General features: G+C 39.7%; 1 protein-coding gene across 3 annotated transcripts in view; it reads left to right on the top strand.

Annotated features, from left to right (window-relative positions):
* Positions 1-13178, top strand: part of EPSTI1 (epithelial stromal interaction 1) — a 102777-nt gene that overhangs the window by 28009 nt on the left and 61590 nt on the right. For all 3 annotated transcript variants that reach the window (XM_023513627.1, XM_023513626.1, XM_023513628.1), the window contains exon 6: positions 8034-8107. In XM_023513627.1, the coding sequence (XP_023369395.1) occupies positions 8034-8107 (74 nt within the window). The remainder of the gene's footprint in view (positions 1-8033; positions 8108-13178) is intronic.

The following is a 13178-nucleotide window of genomic DNA, read 5'->3' as shown; positions in this document are numbered from 1 at the left end:
CCACCCTCCCTTCTTTTCCCTTTTTATTTTCAAGATTAAGCGTTGGTCAAAAATTTGAACCTTGTTACCAAGCAATCAATGTTTTCATCAGAGTTAATGAAGTGAAAGCTGGTGGCTTATGGAACACAGGAAAGAGTCCTTCCCCCTGTCCCCCGGGAGAGCTCTTCCCAGTGGGAGCAGACTAGTCTTTCTTCGAAAATGTCTGTTGTGCTGTGTGACCTAGGGCAGCCCCCCAACCTTCTCTGAACTATTCTGTAAGCATCTGTAAGCGTCACTTCTCCCAAGTTCAAGAGCATTCTGTTGCTGTAGAAAGATAGGCTCATCCTCTTCCCTATAATGCCAGTGTTCTAATTCGGCCAGGCTGGAGAGAAACTCATGCACGAAGGGCAGGAGTAATGTGCTTACAGGAGTAATGTCGGCAGGAGCAAACATGGCAAGTCTGCCATAGCTCCAGGTGGCTGGGGAGCTGAGAGCCACGACTCAGGAAAGGGAAAGGTCTAGTGCACCTTTAAACCCAGGGGAACAAAAGTGGCGGTATGTGAAGCAGCAGTTCCGTAAGCGTGACCTCCCTGTACACAGTTTTGGTCATCTAGGATCACATGGCACTTTCTCATGGGAAGAAAGCTGAGTCAACTTCATCTTGTCCCGCGCCCAAGACCATGGGAGAGAAAGCCCACTTTTTCCTATCCCTACCCTCCCATTTTCTTCTTCAAAGGAAGGTTCACACTGAGGTCTTGGTGACAGTAGAGAGGCAGGGACTCTGCAGAGCAGAGTGTCTGCATTTCAGGTGGAACAAAGAAAATCATCTCCAGGAACTGATTTAAGGGGCAGACCCTGAAGAATTATTGTGTTGCAACCTCTTATTCTAAAACTTGTTTACCAGTTGTCATTTAATACCCATAATTAGCTGGCTTCTTTCTTCCTTGGTCAATAATGTATGTTATTCATACATGTTAATGGCTGAAACTGTTTCCTTTAACACTGAATAAAAGCAGTATTTATTTCCCCCCTTTCCTAACATAACCGTGGGTGCTTATTGGCGTAGATCTGCTGGAAGGTGAGAAGTGGAGAGAGGAAATTGATCTGTTGACCCTTATCACTGAAAACGTGGGCCTTGGACAAGCAGTACTGGCATCAGCTGGGAGTCTGTTAGCAGTGCAGAACCTCGAGCCCCACCTCAGACCTACTGAATCACAGTCTGCATTTTAATAAGCCTCCCAGGTGATTGCTGTGCCCCAAACTTAGGGGAGCATTAATTTAAATGACCTTACTGAAGAAGCAGCAACCCACCCTGAGCCTTCCACTTGATTTTGCTGTCCGATTGGCCTGCACTGTCACCCTGACCCTAGCCTAGCCCTTCCTCTTGTAAATAAATCTGTGGCTTTTCATATTAAACATGAGCACATTTAGTAGCTTATGTCTGATAAAAGAAAAAAAAAGACATTAGCCATCTAGAAATGACATATTTCACATTGCCAGTGTGAAAATGGCCAAGTGAAGTGATAATGGCTGTGCTTATGGAGCACTTAGTTTTAAAGTGCGTGGCAAACACACACAGGGACATCAGGCTACAACACACTGCCCGCCTCCCCAGGAAAATGACTGCTGTTCAGAAACCCCGGGGCCACAGAGAATCCAAGCAGTCCGTTGCTACCCAAGACACCCTACCTTTGTCTTTGGTCTTGATCCAGCCCCTTTCCCCACTGCCCTTTCATTTTTTCTCTCTCAGAAGTCACCAGAGGACACTGAGTCTCATTCTGATTGGTCATCAGCTGTGTGCATAACATTTAGTGAATGGAGAGTAGACTGGATTTCTTGCCAGCATTGTGCAAGTTCTTTGATCCTTAATAATCAAGAGGGCATGAAGGCCAACTCTTTAGCATCCAGTCACGTCAGTGAGGTCCAGGAAGAGTTTGTCCTATGAGTGAAGTGGGAAATTTGGAGAGGGCACTGGGATGCTTCAGTCAAACTTGCACCCCAGACTGGAGTATGCCAATGTGTATATGCGAGGGCTGTCTGAGGGTAGCCAGCCATGTACATCTTTGTTTTTTGTATTATATGTCTGAGAGCCCTTATATATATACTTCCAGTGGTTTGCTGGAACCCCCTTTGTTCTGGCTTGTGAGAATTGTTTGTTTAATTTTATGGATATTTTGAGCTAGTTGACTTCAGAATGTTGACAGCTCGGGACTGACCCTAGTGGAATTATCTACATAGAAATTAGCAAAAGCTTCACATCAGCTTTCCTCCCTCCTCCTCCCTGCTAGAGCTGGTTGTTAAATGTTTACCAGCACACCACTGATTAGCCCTAAATGAAAAAGGGATTCTCTTATCCTCGTCTATCACTCACATTCCAAAGCCTAGCCTGAGAGGGCTAAGGAGGGCAAGTATTTGGGGAAATCTCTGACATGTATGTTTGACACTTATTGATTTAAAATAGATTATAATCCTTGTCATAGATAGAATAATACTTCCCATCACCCAATCCTCCAATATGTCCACATTTTGGTTCTTAGAACCTAGGAATGTTACCTTAGATGGTAAAGGGGATTAAGTTCACAGATGGAATTAAGGTTGCTAATCAGCTGACCTAAAAAGCTTCCTGCAATGTTCAAAGGGGTCCGATGTAATAATTATAAAGGTCTTAACTATCTTTATTTTTCTGTTTCCTTAGTTTCCTCTTGCTAATGCTACCATTGCATCTCAGGGAGAATAAGAAGTTGGGGATCCTTGTTGCAAAAAGGATTCTTCCACCTGTGTCTCATTTTCTCTGTTTCCATAGGGTCCCTGCTTCTCCATCAGTTAAACCCCCATTTTTCCATGTCTTTGTTTTTTCTTTTTTTCCTCTCAGGATATAATTACATTCAAGTCTCTTATCTTAAAAACAACTTTTGTCTATTGTGTTGTGGTTTCAAATCCTCTATCTCAAACATCGCAGTTCATCATCTTGAAGGTCTTCTCTTCCATTTTTGGTTCTCAAATGTCAGTCTGTGTGCTGTCTCTTTAACAATCACTTGACTCAACTCATCTGTTTTTAAAAAGGTTCCCCAGGTGATGCTGAGCTCAGATTCCTCTCTACTTGTATGTTGGTAGGCTGGCTGTGACTTTTGTTTCTAGTACTATCAGTTGTGGTCTAGCTAAGACCATCAATGGTGTTCCTCCCTGAAAAATCCAGTGGAAACTTCAATTCCTCTTATTTCAGCTCTGTGTAATATCAAGTTCTCTGTGAGATGGACAGGGAGATAGGACACCCTCTCCCCTCTCCTGAACACAATTCCTATAACAGGACACAGGGCACAGGGAAGAAAAAGAAAAGAGAAGAGCCTAGGGCAGGCTGACTCCAGGCTTGATAAAAATGTTTTTTTATGAAGGGGGGAATGAGATGGCCACCAGTGGCACTATCACTCCCAGACCAGGGCAGAGCAAGATAAAGACTTAACGAGCTAGTGCTGAGAAAATTGTTTACTTTTCTGCTAATTGCTAGATCTGCTTCTGTAAAGCTCAGTCACCATAACTGGCTGCCTGCTCGCTTGCATCAGCTCATGTAGCCCACCTTACATATATCTTAAAAATGTTTAGGTTACGGCTGTTCTCCCCTGATCTCTCTGAGATGTGCAGAGGCAGCTGCTGGCCAGCTAATAAAGACTCCATTCAGATACTTTGAAATTGGCCCTGTGGTCTTTTCTCACACCATAACGTCTGTCCTTCAAATTCCACCTTTCTAGATTTCTTCTGGGTTTTCATTGGCTTGTTTTTCTTCTGGTGTTTACAAGGTCCCACCCATTGGTGTTGGCTGATGTTTCTGCATGTATGGTGCCCCCACCGATCTTTAGGTGAAAACTCCCACATTTGAAGATTTAATTATTGGTTGTGTTGATGATTTTTGAAATCCCTATCCTCAGGCCAGACCATATTTCCAAATCACAGAACCATATTTTATTGAATGCTTCATATTTCTCCCTAGATATTCCACAAGTATATCTCAAATCCAATAAACTAAAAATTGAACTCATGTTCAGTCTGATGCTCTTAAATGAATATCATCTTATATTCCTCCTTTTCTCACTCAGTCTATATCTATGTAATTACACTGTCTATTTCTGTCTTCTACATTTTTTTAGGGGCCATTTTCCTCCCTCCCCGCTGTCTTAATTTGGGACTCCTGCAATTTAAGGCCTGGATTATCCTGAGAACACTCCAAGAGTCTCATATCTATGGCCCTAGCTTCAGCTTATTCTCCTGGTTGCTATTAGAGGGAACTGCTTATTATTCTGCTTAAAATAACACCATGGCTTATTGCCCTTCATAAAGTCCAGACTTATTTACTTGGCATATAAATTCTTTATAATTGTCCCTTCTTGCTTTCTTAGACTCATCTTCCGCCCCACTGTCTACAAACACTGATCAGTTGATCTGTGAGCTTGTTGAGGTTCCCTGATACGGCGTATTCTCTTATGCCTTTATATAGTGAAAACATCGTAAATTCTGGGAATTCCTTTTCCTACTCAGGGTTACTACTAGCCCATCATTGCCCTTTGGAAAGTTAGAAACCACTTCTCTATCTAGGCAGTCAATTCTGTGGGTATTCATACCAGTGATAGGTGGTACCTTTGTGAGAAATAGAAAAAGATGCCTCCTTTGTGCTAATGAAGCCACATGCTGGGGTACAAGGCTTGATACTTCAGCCTTTCTGATACCCTCTGCTGGGAACCTCTGGGCAGTGAGCAATCATGGGGTACAGTGTGGTGTATTCATATACAATTTGAAATATTTTCATCAAACTGGTTAACATAGCCTTTATGTCATTTTCTTAGTTATTATGTTAAGATGATTATATTCTACTCTTAGAAAGATTCACTTGTACCCCTGTAAGATTAACCATAGAAGTGATCGCTCCAATCACCCTCCCTCCACCCATCCCTCCTCCCCTCCCCCTACCCCCTCCCCATATTCTTAGGTTATAATTAGGTTATAGCTTTCATATGAAAGCTATAAATTAGTTTCATAATAGGGCTGTGTACATTGGATACTTTTTCTTCCATTCTTGAGATACTTTGCTAAGAAGAACATTTTCCAACTCCATCCATGTAAACACAAAAGAGGTAAAGTATCCATCTTTTTAGGGCTGCATAATATTCCATGGTGTACATATACCACAGTTTTTTGATCCGTTCGTGAGTCGATGAGCACTTGGGCTTCTTCTATGACCTGGCATTTATTAATTGGGCTGCAATAAACATTATGATACAAATATCTTTGCTGTAATGTGGTTTTAGTCTTCTGGATATATACCTAGTAAAGGAATTATAGGATCAAATGGCAGGTCTATTTTTACTTCTCTAAGTGTTCTCCAGACATTTTTCCAAAAGGAACGTATTAGTTTGCATTCCCACCAGCAGTGTAGAAGTGTTCCCTTTTCTCCACATCCACGCCAGCATCTCTGGTTTTGGGATTTTGTGAAGATTGGTCTTTACCTAGAATTTCTACTTCTCATTAGAATCAGTAGTTCTCAACCTGTGGGTCATGAGCAATGAAAATACATCCTGCACATCAGATATTTACATTATGATTCATAACAGTAGCAAAATTACAGTTATGAAGTAGCAATGAAAATAATTTTATGGTTGGGGGTCACCATGATATGAGGAACTTATTAAAGGGTCGCGGCATTAGGAAGGTTGAGAACCACTGCATTAGATCCATGGTTTTTACCATTTATCTGGTCATAGGCCCCTTGGACAATATCCAGAAAGCTGAGTCCCCTCTCCATGGAAAAAAACATTTATCTAACATGCAGCATATCCATGAACTGTAGGTTAGAAAGCACCTTCCCAGTGTTCTGAATAACTTCTTGGCTTTCATGCCCAGGATGAAGTTCAACACTGATTAAACATTTATGGAGCATTGAGAGCTCTCCACTGTGCTCCTGACAATCCACTTCAGGGATTTTTCTGTCTTTACATGACATTATTTGCAAACTGTCCCCTAACATTATTTAACATACTGCCATCATTGCTTTCTTGTCTGTGTCCCCAACCAGACTCTGACATTTTCTAGGGTTGGTACTCCAGCTCTGTTCCTAGCTGTAATCTCAGCATCTAACTAGTACCAAGTAGACAATAGGCAATAGGTGTTTGTTGAATAAATGAGATTCAGTAATAGTAAATGATTTAAGGTCATTCAACCAGTAGTTAAGGCCTTAGAGCTGCTATCATATCTTCTTCATCTGGATTTCATGTTCTAAGATATTTTATATTCTGTATATGTGTGTGTGCATATGGTTGGGTGACTCCTTAACCCATTGTTAGATTTGGTCAGACTATTTCTTTCTATTTAGGTGTTTGGATTAGTATACTAAAATAGGTACCTACGTTGGTAGGTATTGAATATAACTTCTTTGTATTTTGTAAAATACATCCCTATCACTTCTGCTAAGGCATAAACAGACTTTTGTTTAATAGAATTTAGCTACAGTCTCTGTGTTGGAATGTATCAGTGAAGAGATGGAAACCAGTGTTTTCAATTTCTGACCTTGCTAAAAAAGCCTACCCAGTCTCAGTCTCTAGATGTTTGTGTGGCTTTCTCACCATTCTTGAAATAGCATTCCTAATACTGGCTTAATCAATGTCTACTCCTTGTTTATCTTCCACCTTTTTGATCTCTACCCCTACCACTCCACCACGCCCCTGGGATGCAGGGAGGTTATCACAATTCAGTACTTTTGGTCTCAAGAGTCAGGATTTTTTCGTAGATTAAAATCATGTTTATCTGGTTTCACAGTTTTTCATTAGTTTGCTCCCTATAATTCTGTTTCATTAATAATCCAGTTGCTTGCATTATAATTGATTCTCTTTGACTCTGGTAAATTTCCTTTAGTTTTTTCTAAAAGTGAAATCATCATCCATTTTGCCTTTCAAAATGAGACTCATAATTAGTTCTGGGTGAATGAAGACTTTTATGGAAATGAACAATACAAACAGTTATTTTTCCCTCTTGGAAAGATGGAGCCAACTTATGTTTGGGTTAGAAAGTGATGATTTCTATTCCCTTTTCACAGGTCTTCCTCTGGGCAAATCCAAGTTTTTATTAAAGCAAACCCAGCTGCTTATAGTCTCTTTTGGATTCATTTAAAACTTCACTTTTCTCCTGTGTTATAGAACTTGTTTCAACTCTTCATTAAACTTGTTGTCTAGAAATTTTACTTGTTTTTCCCAAGCAAGTTAAAAAATGACAGTATGTCATGGTGAGCAAGAAGCAAGTATTCCCAGGTTATTTAAATTGGATTAAAATACACCAGAGCCATGGGTGACAATAATATCAAATAAGAAGCCCTTTATCTCTAGGCTCTCCAAACAGCTAATTAAAAAAAACCCCTCTTTTCTATTCAAGTGGATGGCTTTTTTATGACATGTGCTGTTCAGTCCCTCAACGGCTTTAAGTATCTGATTCTAAGTCAGAAGGGAGTTGGGTTGGCTTATTGTAATTCCTTTCCTGAATGCTTTAGTAGAATGTGGGTGTAGATATAAATTTTGTATGAACTATTTAACCATTTATTATAATTTTAATTTAGCATACTTGGTATGGAAATCTCATGTTTTCATTAAAACATTTTGAAAGCATTGCTTAAAATATAAATGTTGCTATCATTTGAACTAACGAATAAAAAAGTGAAATACTGCATCTGTGATTTTATCAGTCACACTGAGAGAAGAGAGTTATGGAAAGAACTGGAGACTCCTGCCTTTCAGCACTATGCCCTTGGGGATGGGAGGGATTACCATTTTGACATCACTGGCAGTGTACCATATCAATGGGATTTTTGACCCTGTATAACTTTAGCATCATGTTTCCACTTAAAGCTTTTCTAATCAGTGACATCTTTATTTATATTTAAGTAATACTTGAATACTTGGGGTCTTGCTATATTGTCCAGACTGATCTTCAACTCCACGTCTCAAGCCATTCTTCTACCTCAGCCTTCCAAAGTGCTAGGATTACACCAATGGATGACATTTTCGTATTTGCAATTTCAGAGCAATAAATTGGAGGAGAAGAAAAGATTTCAAGAAAATCTCAGAAGAGAAACATTTAGAGAGCATCACCAAAAGTAAGTTTGTTTTCAGAACTTTGTACCTTTATAGGCATGTTGTCCATAATAGCTTTTAAATTCAGGTGATAGTAACTTTTCAAAAAGTCTGGTGTTGGATTATTGGCTATTATATTAACTACCTAATTTAACTCTACCATCATGTGAAGGTTGTTAAACTCTACCATATTCTAAGGTTGGAGACATTTACACTCACCAAAGGATTCCTTAGTAGTTAATTGATTAGCAATGATACTAGTAAGTTTGAGGAATTTCCCATTATAAATAATTTGGAGGGCTTGATTCTTTGCTGATCCAAGGTACTTCTGATTGTATTGACTTCCAAGACACTAATATAAAAAGGAAGATGTTTGAAATGAAGTACCTAAGCAGTACCTAAGTACCTAAGGGATTTATCTAGTGGACCAGAAACTATTGTACGCTTGTGCTTTTTCTAGACAAGAATTGAGAAATTATTTAGCAGTTACTGGGAAAATTCCTAATTAGCACTCATATGTAGCCAAAAGTAATTTTTCCAGTGTGATTTGTGAATAACAGGCACCAATGTGTGTAAGGCAACTACTCGGTGCTCTATACTGTGGCTTATATACTGTTTTATAGGCTTTACAGATTAGTTCCTGTCCTAACTTTTGGTAGCTAGGTTACCTGTACACTGATTGAAATAAGAAAAAAAACAAAGTAAAATATTTCTGGCCCTACATTAATTCTAAATGGCGTAAAATCAGAACCAAGCAGATGTAGGTTCAAAGTCTTAGCTCCTGTTTGAATATCAGTATTTTTTTTTAATTTTTAAAATGGGGATGAGCATATCTGTCTTACAGGCCATTGATATGAATGAAAGAAAATGTCTTATGTAAACAACATAGAGATTCGAAATGGTACTGTTTACAGAAGTCTTAGTTGAGTGGGAGATACAACTTTTCTTTGTAGTGACTGTGGCAGGTTTCTGTTCCCAGCAGAACTAGCCTGTGGCCTCTCATTTTCATCCAGAATGTTCATGGACTGCCTCCTGCTCTCTCCCCATTGTTGTATCTCACAGAATTTAAGCTCACTCAGAGGTGGGGGTCAGCACGTAGGTGACACCCGAGAGCATAGTCCTCCTCTGAGCACAGAATCCTCATTTTTTCATACTTCTGAAGTTCTCCTTCCTCTATCATAAGCAGCTCCTTCTTGCTTTGAGACACAGAAGTAGACATGGAAAAGAATTCTCTCAATCCTCTACTTTGTTCCTTCACAAAGGTACTTGGTCTGTTACCCAGGCCAGAAAATGGGTGGGAGATGGTTGGGGTAGGACATGTCAATGAGTGATATCATTTTCCTTAAACAAAACAAGCATCACTTATGCTTTAGTCACAGAGTCTACTCTTCTAAAGTAGGCATGGAGGGGCAGAAGCCGGTGGGAAGCTACAGACCCAGCCAAACCAACTGTCTTGAGAGAAGAGAGAGCAGGAGGAAGGCACTTGACTCAAGATGTTAATGCATTATTGCCTCTCCCATTCCCCCTACTTCATGGGTAGAGAATGGATGACCATTTATTTCTAGGCTCTGCGTGAAGAGTGGTGGGGATAAGGGGCTAGGCTGGGAGCATTAGTAGTCCGAGTCACACATGAGAAACAAATATCCTGTGGCATGCTAGTTTTATGTTGGAACAGGGGAGATCTACTTACCAGGGAGGGCTTAGGTACAGGATGGGAAATTGAATGAGTTCATTTTTTGGAGAGTTCTAAATGTGGCAGAGGAAGGATGGGAGATTCTCGCAGTCTTGAAAGACGGGAGGTGGTGCCCTGTTTCCTTCCCATCATAGTCTGTCAGTTTCTTAAATTTGTGTTTTTCTAAATACGAAAGATCAATCGCCCTTTTATATAAAGAAAAAAAAAAACATTTGTTCTCGGTTTCCAGGCACACTATCAGAGAAGCTGAATTCAATTACATGCATATTTCACTCGCATCCTTCTGCTGATTGTGAAAGTCCCAGTTAACCAGGAAAAAGGGAAGTTGGCTAAAGATCAAATTGACTTTTAAAGCCTACCGAGAAACACATGACAAGATGTGTGGGATTCTTTTTTTATCTAAAGAGTACTGTATGCATTACTTTTGAAATTAAAAGAATAGCACACGAAATGAATGACCATTACATAGCTAGAAATAATGAAAAGACTTCTTAGAAAAGGTAGATCCCTACATAATAAGTGCTTATCACCCCTTCTTAGAATTAGTTTGTGGTGGAAACAATATATAGGAAAGCTGTTTAGGATTATTAATTGTACAAAGATTTCATCAGATCAAACGGATTCTCTACCCCCACCTCACAAATTAGATTCTCCTGAAGCTGTCAAAGAAAGGAACACAAAATAGAAACATAAATAAGATATTCTTTCAAAATAGTCAATACTTGGCTAGTTTCAGTGTGCTGTGATGTGTGGTTCAAATAGCGGACCAGGAACGATGTTTTCTGGTTTCTTTCTTTCTTTTTTTTTTTTTTAATTTCTATAAAGTCGGGTAGCCATGGACTTGAGCAGACTGTAAATCCAAGTTGCTGGAGAAACAGCTCGTGATAACAACCTGGGACACCATCACGAGAATCTCAATGTGCTCTTTCTTAACACCTTGTTCCGGACTTCGTTCATTTGCTTCTGATTATTTTTAGTGTTGTCAATTATTTAGCTAATAGGCAGAAAACTAGGCTTTTATTGACATCCAAAGGGACTCTCCTGAGTGTAATAACGAAGGCAGTTTATTGAATGCCTGTGAGGTTGCTTTCTAATTGTATGCATTAATCTGCCCATGCAAGCTGGCTGAAAATACACAAGCAGATTGCACATGCAGATGGAGCACACAGGATGGCTTTATGAAAAGACCTCTGGAATGTACTTTTGCAGTACTGTCTTTTCCTTAAAAATCGAATGACTGTGACTATTTCAATGGGCGGCTGATAGCAGAACAGATTAATGGTGCATTAAGTCTGCTACTCTGGCTGGGGACAGACTCCAATTTCACGATTTAGAATTAGCTCTCAGATTCTTGAGCTTGAAAGCAGAGGGTAGAAATGGGCATTTAACTTCGGCATAGTTTTCACCATTATTTTTAGTCTTTGTGATTATTTACGACTTATACAAATTCAAATGTGATACTTCTAAGGGTGGCTTCTTCTGTAGCTCATTATCACTAGTGTGTGAAAGAACTGTAGTAACTGTCCTTTGAAGAGTTTAGATTCATTTAAAACTTTGGGTAAAATATGTCTCAGCGTTTTAAATTTTAAGTGGTAATTTATTTTGGGGGGAAATGTAGTCATCTCTCTAATTGTGGGTGTTTTGGATGAGTGTAGAGACAAGTTTGAATTGTAAGGCTATTTAACCAGTGAGGGGTTTAGGGTAGAGTGGGAGTGAGACAAACAGATGCGTTTTGTAGGCGGATGTTAGGAAAATGTGTCCTTTTAAGGAATTTTGGAGATATAAAAATTGGCTACATTTGAAAAAAAATTTAAAAATTTAATTCATATCTAATAATCATTTAATGTAATAAAGTATCCATTTATGTAGTTTTTAAAAGTACAAAGTGCTTGGGTCTTTTTTTTTTTTTTTTTTTAAGCAATAGAGTCTCACTTTGTTGCCCTTGATAGAGTGCCAGGGCGTCACAGCTCATAGCAACCTCCAACTCCTGAGCTTAGGCAATTCTTGTGCCTCAGCCTCCTGAGTAGCTGGGACCACAGGCATCCACCACAATGCCTGCCTATTTTTTGTTACAGTTTGGCTTGAACCCACCACCCTTGGTATATGGGGCTGGTGCTCTACTCACTGAGCCTCAGGCGCTGCCCAGTGTTTGGGTCTTTTAATCAAAGAATTAAAAAGCTGCCATATAATTTCGAACCTGTGGCATGTCAGGCACAGCATTAGGCACATTATATAGACTTCTATTTTTTCCATCTAATTTTTAGATCAATCACATTGGGGATGTATCATGTCCATTTTGTAAGAGAAGGCTTAGGCAACTAAAATTTCCCTAAGTCGGAGACATTAGTTGACATAGCCAAAGGTCTTGAGATTTTGTGGCGTGTCATACTAGGTTTGAATTAATCTAGCTATGTTAATTTTGACCAGGGGCCGGGGGTTTTATAGTGACTCAATGGTTAATTAAATGTTTATGTGAGGTTTTTTTGTTGTTTGTTTTATTTTTAAGAAGTGGAGACTTAGTCTGTATACCAACCTGGAGTGCAGTGGCATGATCATTGCTCAATGCAAAATTCAACTCCTGGGCTTAAGCAATCCTCCCAGCTCAGACTGAGTATCTGAGACTGCAGCCATGCAATACCCCATCCAGCTAGTTTTTCTTATTTTTTTTTTAATAGAGATAGTGTCTGGCTATTTTGCTCAGGCTGATTTTGAACTCCTGGCTTCAAGCGGTCTTCCTGCCTTGGCCACCCAAGGTGCTGAGATTATAGGTATGAGCTACTGTATCTGGCCTATTTTGAGATTTTTATACTCAAACTTATGTAAATGAATTTAACCTCCCCAGGTAGTAAAAAGGAAGAGGCGGAACCAACTATATACTGACTGACTGAACTGTCAGGTCTGTTTTTCTTTCATTCACGTTAGCTGTTAATGGGATTTTTTTTTTAAGCTTTTTTTCCCCTGGTATCTCAACCAACAGTGGGTGGAGGGGGAGTGTTTTATCCTTAGAGTTTTAGTGGCCATTGTCTGATGGAATAGAGGCCTTACAGTTTTATGGGTAGAGTTTCTACAGGCTTTTTCTGCCATGGTGGGGTTTTTTTGTAGCTTTTAATGGCCTTCTGTAGGAGTGTCTAAGGTCATTGCCTCAGCTGTCTTTGGACTTTACTCTTTTGTCTGGTCTCAGGGTGTCTGGCCACAGCAGGTGCTATCTACTGCACATATGTTTATTACTTTGAGAGGTCAGTAATTTTATGGTAGGCAGAGTCACTCTATCACTAACTCATCAGTGACTCTATTTTGTTTGAGACATTTAGGGTCACAAAATGTACGTCTAGGGGTTAGGGAACATCGATAATTTAGAGGCATGGTGTAATTTAAAGGTCGGGAATATCTGAGTAGGATGA

Source organism: Otolemur garnettii, unplaced genomic scaffold (assembly GCF_000181295.1).
Source record: "Otolemur garnettii isolate 467f Iridium unplaced genomic scaffold, OtoGar3 scaffold00043, whole genome shotgun sequence".
In the NCBI taxonomy this organism is placed as follows: Eukaryota; Metazoa; Chordata; class Mammalia; order Primates; family Galagidae; genus Otolemur; species Otolemur garnettii.
This window is presented reverse-complemented; position numbering and strand designations above follow the sequence as displayed.